Here is a 20,788-nt window from a genome sequence, read left to right on the forward strand (position 1 = left end):
AAAATTACACCGGCAGTATCACGTCACAGCTAAGAGTTAATAAGAGATGCTCTTGTTTTTAATATTATATGTACTTCCATTTTGTAACATTCTAGTTCCAACAAGGGCCTGTTTTGTTTTGTCAAAACTCTTAGAGAAGTCACAGAGAATCTGAGAGCAGCTCAATAATACTTACTATTATTGTATCAGGAAGTGCTGTAACAGCATTGGCGTGCTATCTTTGTGGCAGAGATCAATCCTACAATCACATTTGCATGTTATATTTTAAGCATGAGTCAACTCACTAACATAAGCAGGACTACCTATATGTTTAAAATGAAGCACAGTTTCAGGCAGGAGACTGAGTGATTTGAAAGGAAAGATACACAAAAATTAAAATATCAGAAATGGTAAAGAGGACAAAATCTTGGTGTTGTTAACAAGAAGAGATACTACTGAGGTTAATTTCCCTATTAGATGGTACTTTCAAGGCAATTTTCATCTAGCATATTGCATGTATAAACACATACACAATCTTCACAACACAGTCCTCAGTATCAGTTTGAAGATAAGTATTATTATGTTCACTTTACGGAAGAGTAAATCTGACTTACAGAGCTTGGAAGATGATGGAAAAACATCTGTTTTACAAAGAGGATTATTATGCATAGGGCAAGAAGAAGTGATTTGCATAGTATATATCCGAGCGCTTTTTACATTAAAAAACGTAGGCATGTATGTCTATGAACATCCAGGCTTCAGGCAGAATCTCTTTTCTATGCCGCTGTTGAGCCTCTTGTGCTGTTTACCTTCACTAACACAGATGATATCATATTATATAGAGAGGGCAAAGTCCGCTCCCAAGCATTACCCGATAAAGTCCCCTGTTTGACAGGACAATAAAGTGTGGAGCAACAGTCCTGTTTGGGTCTTTACAGCCCTTCTGAAGTAAACTCTGCTCTCTAGTGATCGGCGAGACCGACTGAATCATTCACCGTACTGCTACCAACACACACGAAAGAAAAATACCGTAAGTGCAATGACCTTACTGCACCTTTCGGGCACGAGGTCAGCGGGGTCCCGGGAGCTGCCTCCCCGCAGCCCCTCGCCGAGAGGGTGGCTGGCGGCCAGGGCTTCTGCCGCTCTCTGCCGGCGCCTCCTCCGCGGGTCGCCGCCGCGCCTGGGGCCGTGCGGGCACCTCACGCCTTTCTGCTGAGCGAAAGGGCCGCCCAAGAGGCCTGAGCAAAGCCCACCGCCTCCCTTTGCGCAAGGGGGCAACGCCGTGACACTCGGGAGTCACTTTTTAAAGGCGGCTTTTAAATTCAGAGCGGCACGAGGGGGGGGCAGCCCTAGGCGCTCCGGAGCAGCGGGGGTCACCACGGAAAGCGAAGCCGCACCGTGGCGGCACCCCCGCCATCAGCCCCACACGGTGGCCGTCGTCCCGCCGCGCCCCGCGGCCACCCGGCCCCGCCGCGCCCCTCCTTGGCCGCCGGCAGCTCCCCCGGTTCCCGATACGGCCACCCCGGCGATCGCCGCAACGGTCACCGCGCGCCCCCGCCGCAACGGTCCCAACGGCCACCGCGCTTCCCCCCTTCCTCATGGCGGCCGGCGGAGCGCGCGGCGGGGGCGGGGCGGGGGCGGGGCGGGGGCTGCCCTAACGGCTCCCACCGCCCCCGAGCCGGCGGCGGTGGGGGAGGCTCGAGCGCGGCGGGGCGCGGGGCGCGGGGCGGGCACCAGGGGCAGTCGGCGAGTGACGCTGCGGTGAGTGGCCGGCGCGGCGCGGGGCAGCTGTCGCTTCCAGCGCGGGCGCCGAGCGGAGCGGAAGGGAGCCGAGGTGAGCGCCGGTGCGGGGCGGACCCCAGCCCCGGGTAGGGCCCCAGCCCCGCGTGGGGGGGGACCCGGCCCCCCGCGGGGTTTGGCGGCGGCGGCGGCAGGGCGCGGGGCGGCAGGCGCTGAGGCCGGTTATGGGGCTGCGCGGCCCCGGGGCAAGGCGGGGACGCGGGTGCCGCGGGGACCGGCGCGGTTTGCGCCCAGCTGGGATGCTCTACGCAAATGAGGAGCTGGGTACGTGTACTTTCACTCTTAGCAAAGCAGGAAACGAGCCCTCAAAATAAGCCTAAAACGTACAGCTTGAGGTGCCGCCGCCTGACGTCCAAAAATATTCCTGAAAAACTCCTTTTTCCGTAGATACGTGTTTGTAGCGATGCTACTCGGTGACAGGAATGATGTACAACAGCAGGGATACATAAAAAACCAGCCCATACAGTTGTATAACTATAGCTGTATAACTATATGCGTCCTTATAGCTCTAATTCAGTCCCTATTACTCAATTAACTACTTGTGCAGTTAAGTCAAGCAGTGTTCTGACTAGAGAGAGCCCAAAGAGGAGACTTGCTGTAAGGTTGTATCGCTTCACGCGGAGGGTTACGCTAGTGTGGTGGGGCTGACAGCAGTTCGGCGACTGAGCAGGTTTACAGGTGTTTAACTTGCAAAGTGAATATTAGTCTAAGATGAGCCTGCCGCTTTGCGCCTTATCAGAAACACTCTTACTTATAAAAACAAGGCAGAACGGCCTCCACTGTCATTTTCTCTCACAGAGACGTATACAGTGGGTTTTTTTTTTTTTTTGCATTATGTTTTTTTTTTCCACCATTTAATGCATGTGGGTTGGATGGGAGCTAAGACTGAATGTGACAAAGAAGAAAATCAGAGAATGTTTGTTCAAGGTCTTTGATCTCTTCTGATGTCAAAATGCTACTGCTGCAGAGACCCTTTCTCTCTTTAAAGGGAAAAACTTAAGAAAATTGCCTCCTTCATTTTTTCAGTAGGTGTCTGCAGCAGCTATCGTAACAGATTTTTGTATCAACAGGTCATTGACCATAAAACCCTTCAAAGAGGACTAAGAAAAGACTAACTGTACTCAGCTCATGCAGGTTAACAGTCTGCTAGCCAAATTGTAAGCTTGATCCCGCTGTTACCCAAGTGAGCAGTAAAACCACTTCTCATGCAGGAGCAGAGCCAAAGCTAGTATGGATCTGAAATCAAACTGTGGAGCCAGACACTGAAATCAAAATGTATATGATAAGGGCTGGAAATCTACAAAAAGAAAATGAGTTAAGAACACACTGCTTTTGAAGAAACACAGAGCTGTAGTCAATGGGGCAAGATGCCAGCTGTGTGGAATATCTTCTTCATTTGCTCTTCGCATTCCATTTTTGACATGTTTATCTATTTAATGAAACACAATTTTTACTGTGTTGGTTACACTGTTTGCAAGATGTGTTGCCATTGGTAACTCAGTAACTGTGATACGTGAAAATACCACTAAAATTTGGTACATGAACTAGTATTTTAAAGTAATTTTATTGCAGTGTTTGTGACACTATTATCATCAGCATTTTACTAATCCAGGAAGCCTAAGTAATACTGGGAACAGTGTGGCATTTTAATTCTTTAAACTGATGTGCAGAATAAAAAAGACAACACAAACAGTGAGATAACTTTAAATCTAAAAATTCAAATTTATGTTGTACCTGCATATCAACAGTTTCTCTCATCTTCCCAGTCTGACAGCAGTAAGGGAATCTCAGAAGAGCTTACAGGTGAAGACTACCAAAGGTCACAGAAGATGCTGCTCTGACCACAGTCCAATAAAGTATCCCCGTCAAATGGGACAGGATGCAGGTGTGCGACAGCAACACATGACACTACGTGCATGCCACGCTGTGCAGTGAGACCAGGGACCAAGTGAGGGAAAAAGGCAGCCCATAACAATCCCAAATGCACTTTTTTTTTTTAAGAACATGAATAATCATGTTTAAATTAACTATATTATTCAGTCATTTGAAGCTAAGCATCTGCCTAAGTATTCTGACAGATTTTGACCTGTGTGATCACCATCCTGTGATATTGAATTTAATATCAAGGCATGAATTCAGTAATCTGCTTGGTAAGGATGCCAGCAGGCTCACTGCAGGTACTTCACCCTTCAAGTGCATGGCAGAACAAGGTCTCTTAAGCACACGAGGGATTTTTTTCAATTTGATTGAAAATGTTAATACTAGATTGACGTATTCCAATTGTATTGTGTAATTGTATTAATAAGTATAAGCAACGTATGAACTTCCCTGACTACCAGCAGCAATTTTTCTGTTCTGCATCACTTATTTTAGTAGCTTTCAAAAATACAAAACTAACCTACACCATTTTAGAATAAATGTGACACAAAGAAAGATTTTCCATAGCTTTATGGTTCATTTATGTTTTATAGAACTACATACATTTTCCTACTTACCTTCCACAATTTGATCATGCAATTTAAGCAACAATTTTAAATAAAATCTTATTTATTATAAAAGAATCCTGACCTTTTGGTGAGACTGAGAAGTGCAAAGGGCAGAAGATGTTTTGAAAAGGAAATGTAAATGTTAGAGCAGAAGCTTTCTGACTTAATCTAAAACTTAACTCTTTGTGAACAAGTAGAACAAAGAAGACATTTGTGAGATATGTGGCGCTGTCACAAAACAAATACCTGAGCCTGGTGGAAAAAAGGATTATTTTTTTAAAGAAACTGTTGATTTCAGTTTGGTTTTTATTTATATTTCTTTTCAATATTCTTAGTTCTTCCCATAAAACTTGTTGAGAATTTAATATTTTGTTTTTAATAAAAGCAGAACACCCTCTTTTTTATGAGCTTTTAGCAGCCATTGGAATACACTTGTTAGCACTGAAGGAATTGGTAAACRTTTCAAGGAAAATGATATTTTGCAAGATTTTTATCAAAACATGTATTTTTAACACGGACATAACTATTATGTCATTTTTAAGGCAGAAACCTTTTTTGTGTTTTCTGTAGTTGTGCAATAAATGTCAGAATCAGGATGGGAGCTCTCTGAGTGCTCTAATAGGCAACATGCAAACCCTGATAATGCATAAAACTCTGCCCTAACTGAAGACAGTGGAAGACTTGAGGCATCTATGCCTGAAGTCCTGACTCAGGATTTCAATTGTGGGCCCCTTAAATATTTTCAGTGGAGACTGACATAAAAAATACCTGTGCAAGCTCTGTATTTCAAAAGGTTTCCTCCACTTAGTCTGCTGTATGCACTTCTTTCACTACAGTGGTTACATGCCTTGCCTAAGGAATATATTTTTTATTTTTGAATATAGTCAAATATTTCATTCTTACCCAGTTTTGGGGTAGAAGACCTTGTGTTAAACTTCCAATGAAGAAATGTTCCAATACTGACTTACTGAATATAAAAATGTGAATGAAATCACATGTGAAAAATACATGGCATATTTTTTAGATTTACAGAAGTACGCCTTTAACGGCTGTTTGAAGCAATATTAAGAGGTGTTTATGTGTAAACAGTATCCAAGGTCATTGAAGTTAAGCTAATTGAGAACACAGTATGAGACAAAGAATGAATTTATCTTTGCTCCTTGACCTGATAGTGATTTAAGAGTTAATCTAGAAACCTAATCCAGAAGAATGAATAATGATTGCTTAACCTCTCATCTTTTTAGGAGAAATTGAGGTTGTTGATGACTACCTCAGCTTGTTTTGCCAGAAACTGTCCCGGTTCAGGAGGAAAGCCCTGGGAAGCTCGGGTGTCTCTACGGAGGCCGGGGGAGACAGCCAGCAGAGATAAATGTGTTACCTGCCACGTCCCTGCTGCCCTGCTCAGGACTTCTGCCTGGGAAGGCAGCGCCCGCCGGAGCTGGGCTCGGGGCCACGGCACAGGACACGGTGGCTTGGGACTCACCGCTGTGCTTGGCCTGCCCGCACTGCTCCTCAGCAGTTACACTGGCAAAGAGGAGAGCCAACAGCTGAGGGCAATAACTTCTTCAGCCGCTGCTGGTAATTCTGACAGGGGTCATAGAAAAGCCAAAAAAAAAAAAAAAAGAAAGGGGGGGGTGTTAAAGACTCTACTCCTCCTTGCCATTTCACCCTGAGTGTCCAATGTACCAGTTTTTCTGTAATGCTAACTAGGTCTTAATCTCCTGTCATCTTATCAAAGACCTTGTCCTTGTAAAATGGAATAGAGATTTATATTTGCAACAGGGAGGATGATGTCATGTTTTGGAAGAGCTGGCTATGGATTGAAGGCATATATGCAAACAACCAAGCCTCTATTTGTTTTTCATTTAAATTTTAGTTTGCATAGGCCGCTGGTAGAATCTGAAACAGTTTGAGATATGCTTTGATACCTCAGGGATAAAGGGCAAGAATCCTATCTGGCAATCTTTATGTAGGTAGCTCCTGGGAATTTTGAGTCCTAATATTGGAATTAGAGTATCAGTAGTAGTTTAGTACTTTCATAACCATCTTTAAAACATACTAAGTCACATATTGTAATTCTGAATAGTTTATCCATGTGATAGCTGCATAAAATACATAAAGTTGTATGCATAAGATATAAATTACACATAATATAAATTATAAACATATGTGTAATAAAATATATAAACATAATACATAAGCTACAGTTACTGCATGCAGTGCCTTATACTGAAAGATCATTGTGAGTGCCTTCTTAAAAAACAGTACCACAGCAAATCTAATCAAACTGAATACAAGAAAATTGCAGGACCTATATTTTCTTCAACTCACCTGCCAGTATATTTGGTTTAGTAACATTTTTCTTTTTCAAGAAAAAGATTTTCTGTTCCCTTTTGCTAGGTGAAAAAAAACACAAATAGAAAAAACTGACTATGCGAAGTAAAGAGGCAAAGTACTCTTCCTACCAAAGATGCTTCATTATTCAATCACAATTATATTGATAAAGAGCCATAATTTCCATATCATCAGACATTTAGAGGGCTGGATTTCTTAATTTGGAGTTAGGCCCTTATTCAGCAAAACATTAAGTATGTGTTTAACTTGAAATACATTATTCATTCTGCTGAAGGCATTTCATCATTAAAATTAAGCTTTAAGTTTGCCTAGTCAAAGACTTAAAAAAAAGAACAAGCTTTTTGATCTGTATGCTAGTTTRGAAATGTTCTCTGTTTGTTATATTAGGATCCCGCTTTTCTCTTTCTTGGATGTGCTGGGAGGATTAGATTTATGTTCCCTTGATAGCTACATGACAAGCTATTGCTCATGCACACTTACAACCTACTGGTTTCTATCAACCAAATTCAGTTTGGCCTTTCTTTGTGTATAAATGAGAGAAAAAAGGAAAGCGTGAAACAGATGATGAGAAGATCATACATCCTGCTCTGGGGAATCGGAAGAGTCTATGGAGTGTGCAGCTCCTCTTGCCCAACTCTGTATGGATCCAAACTTGAGAAACAAAACAGGCCAGTATTAGTGCAGCTTTCACATATACGTCTATATACACCTATGCCTATTTTCACTCATTAAAGAAAATAATGAAAAAGCAGTAAAGGTCCTCAACTTGGTCCTTAGTTGCCAAGGAGGAAACTATTAAGCTTTGCTTTGAAACTAAATTAGACGCATCTCATATATCTTCAACACAGCAGCCCTGTCAGACTGCCTTTGCCTCGACACTGTCAATTATATAAAATACCGTTATAAATCCCCTCTTTGTCAGATCTTCCTTACTCTAGCGTTGAGACAAATAAGTTGGCAAAAACAGCGTAGCAGGCTGTGGCTGAATTTGAAGGGCATGAGCTAATAGCCATGACAGTTTCTTTTTTAGCCTGTGGGAGGAAGGTATTATCATAACAGGTGTGAAGTAGCATATGTTGCAGTTTGGGCTTTTGTCGTGGGATTGTATGGTTTGTTTACATGTCTGCTTTCTGTAGTGCATTGACTTATTATAGGTCTTTTTCAGAACTCAGTTTTCATCTCATACAGATATAGACGTTTCCATTGTGTGGCTCTATGAATCTGAAACTAGCATCTATTCTAGAAATGAAGGGGGAAAAAAGAAAGAAGAAAATACCTTTTTTAGAGAAATTTTCACAATGTAAAGTCTAAGAATACTTAGTATAAACTTGCAATAGACGGTTGACTTCTTATGCCAATTTTTGATACATTTTATCTACTGTATTATTCGTATTCTTCCTAAAGACCTTTAATAACTTTGTAAACCCTGAAGAAACATGATCAACAGGTTCTGTTTGTTCGACTCTCTCTGTGATACCCACACCATATAGGAAGAAAAACACTACACTTTTAGATGTTTACTTTGTACGTTTGAGAGTACAGTTGGGTTAATTTCTAAAAGTCCAAAACTGCATACTTTGACTGTTTCTCTATGCAGTCCATTGGGGTGAACTACATACAGAGAACTGACTCTTTGGATGTCCAAATGCAGTACTTCGGCATGCCTCGGATCCTCCAAACCTCGCTCAGCTATTCCTAATTTATCATTCGTGGACATTCAGGACCCCCTGAAGCTCAGGCCTGAGCTCTGGTGGAGTTCTCAGATCAGGAGCTGTCCTGTTTAATCCAGTTCATACTGCAATAGCGTATGTGTTGTGTCAGACTTTGCACAAAAAATAGACAGGGATGCACCTGGGTGAATCTGATCAGCTGCTCATCATCACTACACCCAAGAACCTGCTGGTTTAGATGTTCACCCAGCAAATGGAAGAGTCAGTTCAAGTACCTGCTCCAGTGAATATGGGTTTATTTAAAGTGGAACAGCTTCACTGCATGGTATGTACGGAGCCTTGCCCCAGTTAAGAGCTATGAAGTCTCTGGGTGACAGGGTATCTGGAAATCGGATATGGTATTGGAGCGCTGTAAGTCCCTGTATGGACATAACCCTTTTCTTTTGATTTTTGCTTGGACTGGGGAGAAGGACATACAGTAACAGAGAAAAGAAGCATTTAAAACCAGATAAAGCATGTCTTGAAACAAATATAGCACCTGAAACTTTTTTTTTTTTTTTTTAAGATTACCTTATTTAATTAAGCCTTTTAACTATCTTGTAGAATATGGCTAGATTCTGCCACTCTTGCGGAAATCCACAGGTGTCTCCTTGGGAGAAAGGAGTGTGGTATTTCTTTCAGGAACAGAGTTAGGTCATACAACTCATTAATAGCATTTGGAATAAAATTCAGAATGCCTGATCCCAATTCCTGTCTGTAACTGCCAAACTATACAGCTCTTCAGAAATTGGATATATTTAAAATAGTAGATTTTCAGCATCTATACAGGTAGAGCAGAAACCATACAAAGGAAAAAATATAATAGTTAACTTTAATCTACATGACATATGCTGATATCAGCTGAGCATAAACTAATTTTTATAATTCTTTTCCAAAACTACAATCACATTAAATGGCAGTGAGAGGAGTCTTCACTTTTGTAGAACCAAGAATATTTTCAGTTATATAGTATCAAGTTTCTGGCAGTTTATGGAAGTGTGTTTACTTATGTAATTATGTATACAAGGTAATTATTAACAATTTTGCTTTGTGGAAAATGTAGATTTCTTCTAAATATTGAAAGAAGATCAAGGTGCCCTCAGTGCACAAAAGCCCCAATCTTCTCCCAAGTGTAAAACTAGAAGAAATAGAGTTTAGGTGTTGCATAAACACATCAGAAAAAATGCACTGCAAGCAGCAGTATGACAGATAGATACCTTTTGCTTTGTTTAGCTCCATCTCTGAAAATATTTTATGCAAGTTCTATTTATTTGGCCCATTGAGAGTGTGCTTAAAAGGACAAAGGAATCCAGCCCGGGGGAAAGTCCAGCCTTTGTTTTCCAAGATCATTCCATCAACAGAAGGAATTACTTCTCTAATGATGTAGCTGGGAACTGAAGGCACCATAAAAGAGCAGGCCAAAAATATGCCAGGCAGAAATTAAGCATATCCAGAAGCCTGTCATTACGTTCAATGCTCAGGCACCCCAAAGACAGCGAGCAGAGCCTCCCTGGGGCAATTGTGCAGGAGTAAATATCCAAGGGGCAGGAGGAGTGCTAACTGTTCAAGGGCGTGTGTGTAGTCTTAAATAATCCTGTTGCACAGCTCTGATGTCATTTTGCTGGTAAGTCAAATAAAAACATTTTCAAAAACTACAAAAACATTAGCTCTACTCTGAGCTCTGCTGTTGGTGAACTGAACCTCTTTAGTGCTTCCAGGAAAGTGTATCAACCCACTAGAAGTATTAAGAGATGCACCATTTATGCTGAAACCCATTAAGTTTTGCCGTTTATTTCACAAGAGAACAGGACGATGGCCTATGATAAGCTTACATGCTAGGACATGGCTACTGGTTGTGAATAACTTTCCAACTATATGAGCAGGCAGCTCCATTGATTTCACTGGTTCTCACTGTCCACTTATAGGTTTGGAAAATTACTAATACATTTAAACCTTTGCATGATTGACGTCTAAAGTCTAATTTTGTGGTCAGTTTCTTGTAACCTCCAGGGTGACAGACTCCAACCGAAGAAGGCATATAACTCGGAACTAAATTAAGGACCTATGAAATCCTATTCGAGTTGTATGTTTTACATACAACTCGAATTGGTTGGAGTGATTTGATGCTAGGCAAGTCATTGCAAACATTGTAGGAAAGCATCAGGTACCAAGTGAAACTACTGAGAAACTATACTTATCTACATAAGCTATATTTATCTAGATTTTCCAATTTCTAGGCTGTTTCGACCCAATATAAAGAAGTAGCAATCTAAATACTGCATGTTTGAATTGCTGTACATCTGCTGGTTCACTGAAACTTTCCTTTGACTACTCTCAAAATAGTTGTCATCTTAGCAATGCTTGCATTCTGGCTGGAAAATTAAAAAGGGCAACTCAATATTTTAAACAATTTCTATCTAAAATGAAAACAGTTCATACTACAAGAAATCATGGGATTGTCTTTGATATCTTTTTTCAGAATAAGATGTCTCAAACAAGGAGAATTCCCAGGCACTTTGTTCTCTCCAGCTACTCAAGCGGAGCACCAGGAGAGGAAAGTTACAGCAGCCTCCTAACAATTCCAGACACCACACAGCAAATGGAGTTTAATATCAGGTATCATGCTGCATTAATGCTCCTTCTGTCTTTCCCTCTCACACCCAAGTACAAAACTCCAGACTTTCAAGAAGACTCTTTGCTAAGCCAAATAATCGGTGGATAGCATTGAAAATAGAATAGATACAACTGTAGATAACCTGTAGTGCTTAATGCTGATCACATAACATTATTCTGCATTAAATGTCAATGCACAAGCACGCAGATGTGATTCTTCATTAGAAACCCAGCTGTTATAACAAGCAGCTGAGGAAGCCATTTTTACATAATTCTCTAGGCGCCTCTCATAACAAACTGATAGAGCTGCTTTTTTTTCCTGTGTAATCCTGTACATACATTTTTTTCCAGTTCAAGAGTCCAGAGGCTATCTTTCTCCATGTCTGTGAAAATTATTTTCTATRTGTTTTTTGTTTGACTGACCAAATCAATCCCAAGTTTTTTTAAACAGATCTCTAGAATTAGGCTCTTAAACCTACTGTTCAGCAAATTGCATAAAGAGATCTCAACAGAAGTACAACAGATTAAAAATATACAATCTGATACTGTTTTTCCACCAAAAAATGGAAGCATGCCTAAGAGAAGCCAAATTTCATTAGAAAGTTTCATTAAGGAAGTCTAAACAGTGTTTGGAATCAGCACAATTTCCTTAGCTGCTGTGCTTCACAGAAGTTGTAGTCCAAGGACCTGTATGCCCCAGTACTGCCCTAAGAAACTTTGTGTTTTGTTCAGATAGTACTCTAGCATCACCCAGTAGCTGGAGAAATGTACTTCACCATGGAAATCATTGGAGTAAATCAGTTAGACAACAAAGCAAGCAGTTATTTAATATGAAATATTTTGAGACATCCAAACTGAAGGATGTTTCAATATTTTGACTTTGGAAAAAAAAATAACCCAGAATTCCATTGCCCAATATAAAGGAAATAGATACCTAAAAAAGCAACACGATTCTTCAAAAGTGCAACATGTGCAGCTCTTTATGAAAAAATCAGAGCACTTTTGCATATGTGTAAATATGAACCTAAGATGTCTAATCAATAAAACTATTAACAAATAAACCCCAAACCCTGAACATTCAGTTTTTACATGCCCAGCTTGGTCAAACTCTTAGTGGAATAACTGTGCTTAACCTCTGCAGAGAGCTTTATGAAGAATCAGTGTTACAATGTTTTCCTCTAACACACACATCCTGAATGCCTTACAGCTCTGCTATCCAGGTTGGCCATCAGCTGGCAGTAATTGGGGATGAATTTAACAGAACATACAACAGGAAGTTTGAAGATACACTGCTTCACCTGGCACGTGGGTAAGTTATGTTATTGGATATTGTCAGTCTTTGCGTACTTTTAGTATTCACCATAGGTAGACAAATAATAATGTTTCTGCGCCAACAGTGAAAATTTTGTATTGCACCTACTACTACTGCTTCATATGGAACCTAAGAAAACAGATACTTCAGCTTGTGTTGCAAGGAGGAACAATGTAAATTGTTTCCATAGACTCAAGCCACTTACAGTTGAGAGATCTAAAAAAAGGTTTCTCAGTATTTAAGGTTTCACAGTAGTTTCTCTAGGTTAAATTGTGCCTTTAAGCACAACTGAATGATGAGAGGCCTGCAACYTAGTAAGTGTGGTGCTTCAGGAATTAACAGGTTAGTGCATGTTAAATAATCTAGCAGTGCACATAAATCAAAGGTGGCTAAACTAGTTTGAATTGCTTTTTATTTGCTGTGAGCTGGCAGGATTCTCCTGTGTGGTTATTAGCTGCAGATTAACTGACATGCAGTAACATCCTAATGTGATACACATAATTATTGTCTGCACCCTAAATATACTCAAGTGCAATTCCATCTCTTTTCTCTCCTTGATTTGGGGAGAGGAAAGTCAATTATTGCAGACCTCAAAAGAAGGTGATTCAGTTACATCTATGTTCCTGAACATAGCATATAGACATACAACTTGGATCTCAGTAAACCTGGATATAAGCTGCAGAGAGACTCTGCTGGGTGGTCACGTTAGTTTTATATTACTACACTGGACTCTGATTCATTAAAGATCAACAGCACTTGCTGGGTTGCACTATTCTTAGTTCGAAACAGGAGCAAAGGCGCAAGATTGCAGTTCAGGAGATCTGCTGCACATTTTCCTATGTGATGTTGGYGATCAATTAATTCTAAAAACGAGTTATTAAATTTCATACAAAGGCAGGTGTAACAAATGTTGAGGAGATGCTGAAACTAAGTAGACTAAAATATAATATGCGTTTTATCACTTTTCTATTATTACATATATTTCTTGACTTCCAATTATCTAACCAGTGGACAGAAGAAACTGCAAAATTTCCAGTCTTTTTTCCAGCTAAGTTACTAGGTCTTCTTCCTAAATATTTATAGAAATACACATGTATGTATACTCCATAGACTTACAAGAACGAACATATTGGAGCTTTGGGTTTCTCTTTATAATTTTCTAAACCTTGGTATTTTATTTTCAATCTTTAGAATAAATTTTTTACCCCCATGCTGTTTGTTTTTGTTTTTATTTTATTTTTTAATTAGGGTTGCTATCAGTGTTTTCCAGACATGGAATATTATTAAAAGTGTTATAAGAAGCTTTGGGAATCTTTTGAACAATAACTGGACTAAGAGGATCATTGGTTATGGAAGCTGGGTATGTTCTCTCCCTTATCTCCCACTCCTTTTGTTGAGAAGTAGGCAATAGCAACACCTAGCTCCCATGTCAGCTTCAAGGAGTAAAGCACATAACGCGATTCTAGGTTTGGATTTACTCCTTAGTTTGTTGCCTCCCCCCCGCTTTTTTTTTTTTTTTAAACACTGAAATTTCATGTTCACAGCGTATGCCAAAAGTCTGCAAACAGAATCGAACAAATGCCAAAGTTCCACTGAAATCACTGGGGCTCCCTGCAGACAGGAGTTTTTTCGCTATAAAAAGCTGTAGCAGTACATTCTAGATGGGATAAATGGGACTGTTAAAACTGGGGTTGCATCTTATATTCTGGAGAAGAGCTGAGGAGTCTTTAGCACTTCGATATGAATATGCCACTGCAACAGCCACCTACTGACCAGCAAAACTAGAACCTGATATTTCCAGCCCTTGCTTCTGGAAAGGAACTTGACTATCTTCTCAGTTTAACACTAACTTTACATGCAGGCATTCTTGTTAGCTTTTCTGCGCCATCTTTTTGCTGCTTGTTATTTCTAATTACCTTCCCTTTTCTCCACAGATTTGTAGGCTTCCTTTCAGGTGTGTGTGTCAGAAGCTGGTGCCTGCAGCCTTGCTTGTTGTTGCGTTTTGGTGGACCATAAATTATGGACTGCAGAATTAATACAGAGAATTGCAATAGGAGGTCATTGCTGGTCTCTGACCAATATACTCAACACCCAGGTGGTGGCAGCTGGTTTGTTTTTAAAATTTTCATTGATAAAAATCTCTTTTATATTTAAAACCTAGGCTAGTGCTGGGTCACTGCTGTTTCATACCTTTTTTTAAAAGAAAAACATTTAAAATAATATGAGGTTGTTGCTGGATAACTGCCTGACTTGCTATTTTTGAAATGTGAGTCTGGGTGATTGGAAAGTTTGTTTCTGTCTTTTTTGTTGTTTTGTTTTAATGCAACATAGAGTGTCTACTTCATATAAACAACTTTATAAAAAAAGATTCTGGATTTGGGGAAGACTGAAGGAATGCTGGTCATCCTTTAAATTTTAACACTGTAAAAGCAATAGTAAAGATTAAAATCATAATACTTTTTATGAATTAAACTGTTGCTTCAACTATTTTCCAGTGTTATCTACTTAATTTTCCAAGATTGGGCCATTGCACATGCTAATTACGAGACAAGACACTCCATTCTCTTTGTTATCTAATACTACAGGGAAGGCCTTACTTGATTTTTGTGAAGTAAAATTAGCCTATAAAATTATAGTTTATTGGGGGGGGGAGGAGGAAGAGTTGTTCAGATGAGCTAGCAATCAAGTTGGATGGACTGGTACTTGCTGTCCACTCAATTCAACCTTCCAATATTTCTCAAAAACTCACTAATAGATTTTATATTTCTGTGCCTCTTGATGAAGTAAAAATTTAAGTTGCCCAGAAAAATCAGAATTTGTTTGATTTTGGAAAGAGCTTTTGGACAACACCAATCTTTTTTGGAAGGCATGTGGTTGGGGGAAATAAATTCTGAAAGGAGACTTGGGTACAACTTACAAAATGAAGATGGTATAGGTGTCATCCCCTCTCATCCACAAAGCAGTAATTAGGACACAGTTGGGTTTCTTGTCTCTCAGAAACATGCCCTAACTGCACCAAATCATTCAGTACACTTGGGTGCCTCTTCCCTAGTCTTTGCTGTTGAAGTTGTTTTTTTCACTGTATACAGTTATAGCCTCTGGCTCAGTGAGAGAAAATGAAAGTACCTCGCTGTGGTTTGGGCATTCCCCTTAGAAGAGGGGATACCTGCTTCCTGTCTCGTCAAGTGACTACTATCGTTAACATACTTTTGAAAGAGGAAAACACAGCAGTTAATGGCCTAGTGATTTAAGCACTCTTCTGAGAAGTGGGAGTTTCAAATTCAAGTTTCTCCTTTAAATCGGACAAGGAATCTGAACCACTCTTTTCTTCACTGTAGAGCATGGTCCAGTCCAGCAAAGTTTAAGGGGGCCGAGAACTGTATTTCCTCTCTTTTGTGAATGGCACTCAAATCCCATTACAATCCTAACCCTCTGTCGTCGTACCCACCCCCTCCCCCCAAAAAAACCCACCCAACCTTCTGGGTAAAGAAAAAGAAAAAGGCTAAACTGAAATAATTTGTTCAACCACTTTATGTTAAAAGATTTTGAAACAACTTACACTGACATGAAATGCGGAGCAAAAAGAAGGTGCTTAGAGGGCGATTGCTCCMGTACCCCTAACATTCAAGCACCAGCACATATTCTAGTCTCTCCAAAAATATGGCATCTTTCTTTCTAAATGCCCTAGATTTGATTTCCCATTCAGCAACAGGTATGCAAGTTACTTTCTTTGAAAAGCAGGCTTAGCATGCTTAGTGCCTTAGTTTTGCTAAGGCCAGAAGATGGCAAACTGAATTGCCCACATAACCAAAAAACAAAGACCAAATTTTCATCAGTGAAGTGACTGCTCTGCTTAACTCCATACTATCACTATGATAGAAAATATTTTAAACTTATTACTTAGTGAAGGGTAGAAATTCCTATCAGGAGAATCTAATAAACAATCTACGCAAGTGTAATAAAAACCACCAACTGCCAACAGTATGATTCTTCCTGGCTGAATCACTCTAGCAACACAAAATAGTTTCATTTATTTCTAGATAAATAATCTTTATGCACAGGGAAGCAATTACAAATAGGAGACTGCTACACTACCTATTCTATCTGAAAGCTGTATGGGATGACTGTGCTTTTTCACCCTCTTGGATTGCAGTCAATAATGTAATATTTTCAATCTCAAAAGATGAGAAGTCTGGCATCTAGCGTGTAAGGTACAAAACACAGCATTGAAGAATATAAAACGCAATCATACCAACAGAACAGGTGAACCAATGCAAATGGGACCTGCAGCAAAAACGACTGCAGACTAGAGTACTGCAGTGAGCAGTAACGACCAGAGTCTTCTCTCACACGTGGAGCTGAGCAAAGAGTCTTTTAAGGTTCTGCGCCACGACTCAGGAGACCCAAATTCATTTCTTTTTACTGCATGCTTCCTCATGCGACAGAGTTTATGGCACCCGATTTTTTTCACATCCTGTTTCTGCTTGTTCCTAGGTGAGAGAACTGTACTGACTTTCACAACTCAAACCTTCGGTTTCCAGAAGCAGAAGGAGCAGATCAGTAAGCACATACAAGAAATTCAGATAGAATAATAAGGTCCAACATCCTTAATTACTCCACATGCTGTTCTCCACCTAGCCACAGGCAAGTTTTATAACACGAGACACCCTTTCTTTTATTTACAGCCATACACTAATGTGACACCGTACTACCAGACACTACATGAAAGAAAGCACTGAATACTGTTGCTATAGGAGAAGTATGAAGATGTCCCTTATACTTTTTAGTTTATATAAATTGTGACATCAGCATAAGAGTATGATACGACTTGGCTTCCGTTTTTGAACATACAGCGCTCAGAAAAGAGCTGCTGAGAAAACCTCAGCAGCAGCTTGCTCTTTAGGCTTAAATCAAACACTCCACAGAAGAGAAACAAAGAACAGTGCAGTGGCTACTGCTCTTTCTTCCCCCTAATTAAACAGGGCCTACGCAAGTATGACACTCTTGGGATACAAACACTACTTCAGTATTCTGCATTTGCTGACAGAAGTTTTTATCATGTTTCTCCCAAAGAGTTTTAGTCCAGGTAAAGTGTGCAGTAAAGTGAGATGAGTAAAAATACGTACATGGCAGAAAGAGTATAATAGAGTATAGCTCTTCAAAGTTCCTAGAAACTGTTAAATAGAAAAACAAGCAAACAAAAAAGATCAGAAACTATAAAATGCTATACTAAGAATTAGTGACAGCAGCTGTCAGACTCAGTTCCAACTATTATAAAAGATGGTTTTAAAGTCACTGATACTACATTTGGTCTTAAAAGATGTAGTCAGATGCTTATAGCACAGCATGTAATTCGGTGTTTAATAATACAAGGTGTGATTTAGTTGAGCTATTGTAACCATTTAGTGATAAATTTGGTATGCTTTACTGAATAATTACACATTATCTGTAACAAAACCTTCACTGAAATTATTTTCTAAACAGTAACCTCAACATTTAACTGGCAGCCTGTCCAATGATTAAGCTGGCAAATCTTTCTGTATTTTACCAATAGTTAATGTTTATACATGCCAAAAGTGGAATTTGTACTAAAAGGTAGGATCAGTGGCCAATTTCACAAAAGAACTGTTCAGTAATGCACTCCAATAATCAATCATAGCTCAGAGCAGTATTGTTTAATTCACTTTCCCTTTCAGAAAGGTGAAATTATTAGATGCTTAATACTGTAACTGGAGTTTAATCTGCATTTAATAATAAATTATTGAAGAGCTGTATGGATATTTAGTTTCTTTAAAGTAAGCTGTCCTGAACTTCTCATACACATTCAATTGKTTTATAACAAACTGTGGAAAATTAGTGTCCTGCTATTAAAAGGGTGTTAAATGTTACACCAGAAAAAAAAAAAAAAAACAACCCACAAAAGTAAGACAGAAAAGTAAGACAGAAAAGTTTAGGTTGAAGTTTCTGGTCACTCACATCTGCTTGTTTGTACATGATCCCCTAATAAATACTATTCGCTAAGTTTTTTCCTTACTTCACCGCCGTGAATACAGARAACTGAAATACTAACATTCAAATTCTCCCTATCTGACACATCGTTACTACAGAGTTCACCCCCTACGAAGGAGCCCTGCTAAAGTCTTCAAGTTCCCAGGGCTGTCCTGCACCTTTTTAGAGGTGGAGAATTTTGGATAAGTTCATTCATTTAGTGAAACGCTTCTCACTTTGGTGACTTAGCACAACCAGTACGACACTAAACAATTGGAGGGAAAATCAATTCCTTCCATTTGTGGACTATATTCCAGTAATCATACACCTCACAGCATTAAAAATACCAAGAAAATCTTTATTTATAGTTTTACTTTAAGAGAACCATATTCCTAACATCATCTGCCTTACCCAACTGCTAACCAGCATTATAGGACAAAATAAAAGAATTTTACACACATGCTTGTCCCACCAGTCAATGAGCTTAGAGGTTAGAAACATAAGTGTACCGAAAGTCATAACAATCCCATGGCTTAACTAAATGAACCCTTCATCCTAGTGAAGGGCACTCCATAATCCGGAAATGCAATCCAACAATCCAATTCTACACCGATATCCATGCAGAAGACCCTTGCAACAGACAAAAAAGCCTACTGACTTCAATTTGAATACACACACACACACAAGGAACTTGCTTGCAGGATTAAGGCCAAACAGAACGTTAACTGGCAGGTTTATTGGCATTTTGCAGTCATGACACAGAGGGAAAAGCCAAATTTTGCAAGTTGCTCTCCTATTCCACATCAGAGGCATGTGAGCAGTCACGTGGGGAAGGCAAATATGCACTGCAATTATGTACGTGGTGCTCTTTTCACCACGAGAAGCCACTAATATTTAAGACTTCCTGTTTCAGGAGCACTAAGTTATTTTTAAACTAAGCAAAAAAAACAAATCACATGGATTTTTCTCAAAAAGTTATTTAAGTCTCCACTTCTTCCTCATCTTCTGAAACATCTACATGTTCATATTGCCTCCAGGCCTTTAAATTGCATTTTTTGAGAATTGCTCCTAGCTGTTTCCCAGGCCCCACTTCGTAAGTGTAAGGAAACTCCGTTCCTTGCTTCCTTTCATACACAGAATGCATGGTCTGTTCCCACATCACAGGGGAAACAACCTGCTTGACTAGTAATTTTTTAATATGATCTGAGTGCATGTACTTTTTGCTATCGACGTTAGAATAGACACAGATCAGCGGTTTCTGAATCTCAATGGATTTTAGGACTTCAGCCAGTGGCTCTACTGCTGGTTCCATAAGTCTTGTATGAAAAGCACCACTGACTGGAAGCATTTTTGTACGTGTAAAATAATATTTTCGGGCATTCTCCTGCAAATACTCCAACGCCTACAAGAGAGAGAGAAGAGCGACAGTCTTTCTTACATGACAAGAACAACCTCGCCGGTCTTACTGTGCTGAAAAAATCCTTTCCGCTACCCGACAACCTGGCACAGACTGAAAAACACCACAAATCAAGTACTTCTGTTTGGCCCAACTGAGACCACACAGGTTAACTGCTGCATAGTACGACAAAGCAGTGGTTTTAAAAAACGAAACGTTAAAAGCAATGAAATGGGCATTAATCCTGAAGTAATACCTGCAAGTGTCCTGCAATGACTCTGCTGTCTGGAAACAAGTAATTTGAAATTTCGCACACGGGGTTTTCGATGCCCAGCGACTCGCAGTGCTTACGGGCTTCCAAGCAGGCAAATTTGTAATTTGCCTCCGGGCGACCAATAACTGACAACATGCCACTGGGAACCACTTCCGAGGCCTTTTGCATGGCTTCAGCGCGCACTTTCACTGCGTACAGTGCTAAAGAAGAAAGAAAGAAAGAAGGAGAAAACAAAAAAAACAGAGAGGCTAAGTGAGCATCAACCTCGGCAAACATGTTTTGACGCATTTCGCACCTGTGCGCGAGAAACGGTAGGAGCTGCCTCTCGTTATGCACAATGCTTTTAATGCAAAGTACATATTGAATGGGACAGGGGAAGGGTAAAATAAAAATAGAAATAATAATATATATATGTATTTTTTTCCCCTCTAGCAAGAGGACAGGAGGGAAGGGGTGGCAGAGATATTGCGTTCCATCGCGTCGCGCCAGCGTCTCCCCAGCACCTTCGGTGAAGTCCAGGGCTCCGGCGAACACGAGCGCCGCGAACTCGCCCACGCTGAAGCCGGCGGCAGCCACGCAGCTCTCCAGCACCTGCACGGACACAAGCGGGCCGGGTGAGGCCCCGCCGAGGCCCGGCCCGGCCCCCCCGGCCCGGCCCCCAGCCCGCTCACGTTAGGCTGCCGGTGGCTGAGCCTCTCCACGGCGGCCAGGGAGGCGACGAAGACGGCGGGCTGGCAGTGGCGGGTGCGGTCCAGCTCGGCCCGCGGCCCCCGCAGGCAGAGCGAGAGCAGGTCGTAGCCCAGCACCGTCTCGGCCACGCGGAAGAGGCGGCGCGCGCGGGGGTAGCGCAGCAGCCCGCGGCCCATCCCCACGAAC

At 40.7% G+C, this 20,788-nt stretch overlaps 2 protein-coding genes across 8 annotated transcripts; one reads left to right on the top strand and one right to left on the bottom strand.

Annotated features, from left to right (window-relative positions):
* Positions 1 to 1,004: 1,004 nt before the first annotated feature.
* LOC112967068 lies at positions 1,005 to 14,743 on the top strand. Of its 7 annotated transcripts, XM_026067805.1 has the most exons (7): positions 1,744 to 1,813; positions 3,546 to 3,664; positions 5,510 to 5,843; positions 10,809 to 10,945; positions 12,150 to 12,251; positions 13,503 to 13,614; positions 14,189 to 14,743. In XM_026067805.1, exons 4-7 carry the CDS (start codon positions 10,815 to 10,817, stop codon positions 14,288 to 14,290), a joined length of 447 nt encoding a protein of 148 aa, XP_025923590.1. In that variant the 5' UTR covers positions 1,744 to 1,813; positions 3,546 to 3,664; positions 5,510 to 5,843; positions 10,809 to 10,814; the 3' UTR covers positions 14,291 to 14,743. The 7 variants fall into 7 exon arrangements, with proteins under 7 accessions (XP_025923591.1, XP_025923586.1, XP_025923589.1 ...); XM_026067804.1 differs by lacking the exon at positions 3,546 to 3,664 and having other exon boundaries at positions 1,734 to 1,813; XM_026067803.1 differs by lacking the exon at positions 1,744 to 1,813 and having other exon boundaries at positions 3,519 to 3,664.
* Positions 14,744 to 18,579: 3,836 nt separating this feature from the next.
* On the bottom strand, positions 18,580 to 20,787 carry MCAT (malonyl-CoA-acyl carrier protein transacylase; the record flags this gene model as incomplete). Its single annotated transcript, XM_026067842.1, has 4 exons — positions 18,580 to 19,644; positions 19,895 to 20,112; positions 20,416 to 20,503; positions 20,584 to 20,787. Coding segments are annotated over 4 exons (933 nt in total), but the record flags the coding sequence as incomplete, so codon positions are not given.
* Position 20,788: the final 1 nt, after the last annotated feature.

This window comes from Apteryx rowi, unplaced genomic scaffold (genome assembly GCF_003343035.1).
Source record: "Apteryx rowi isolate R43461 unplaced genomic scaffold, aptRow1 scaffold_263, whole genome shotgun sequence".
Classification (NCBI taxonomy): Eukaryota; Metazoa; Chordata; class Aves; order Apterygiformes; family Apterygidae; genus Apteryx; species Apteryx rowi.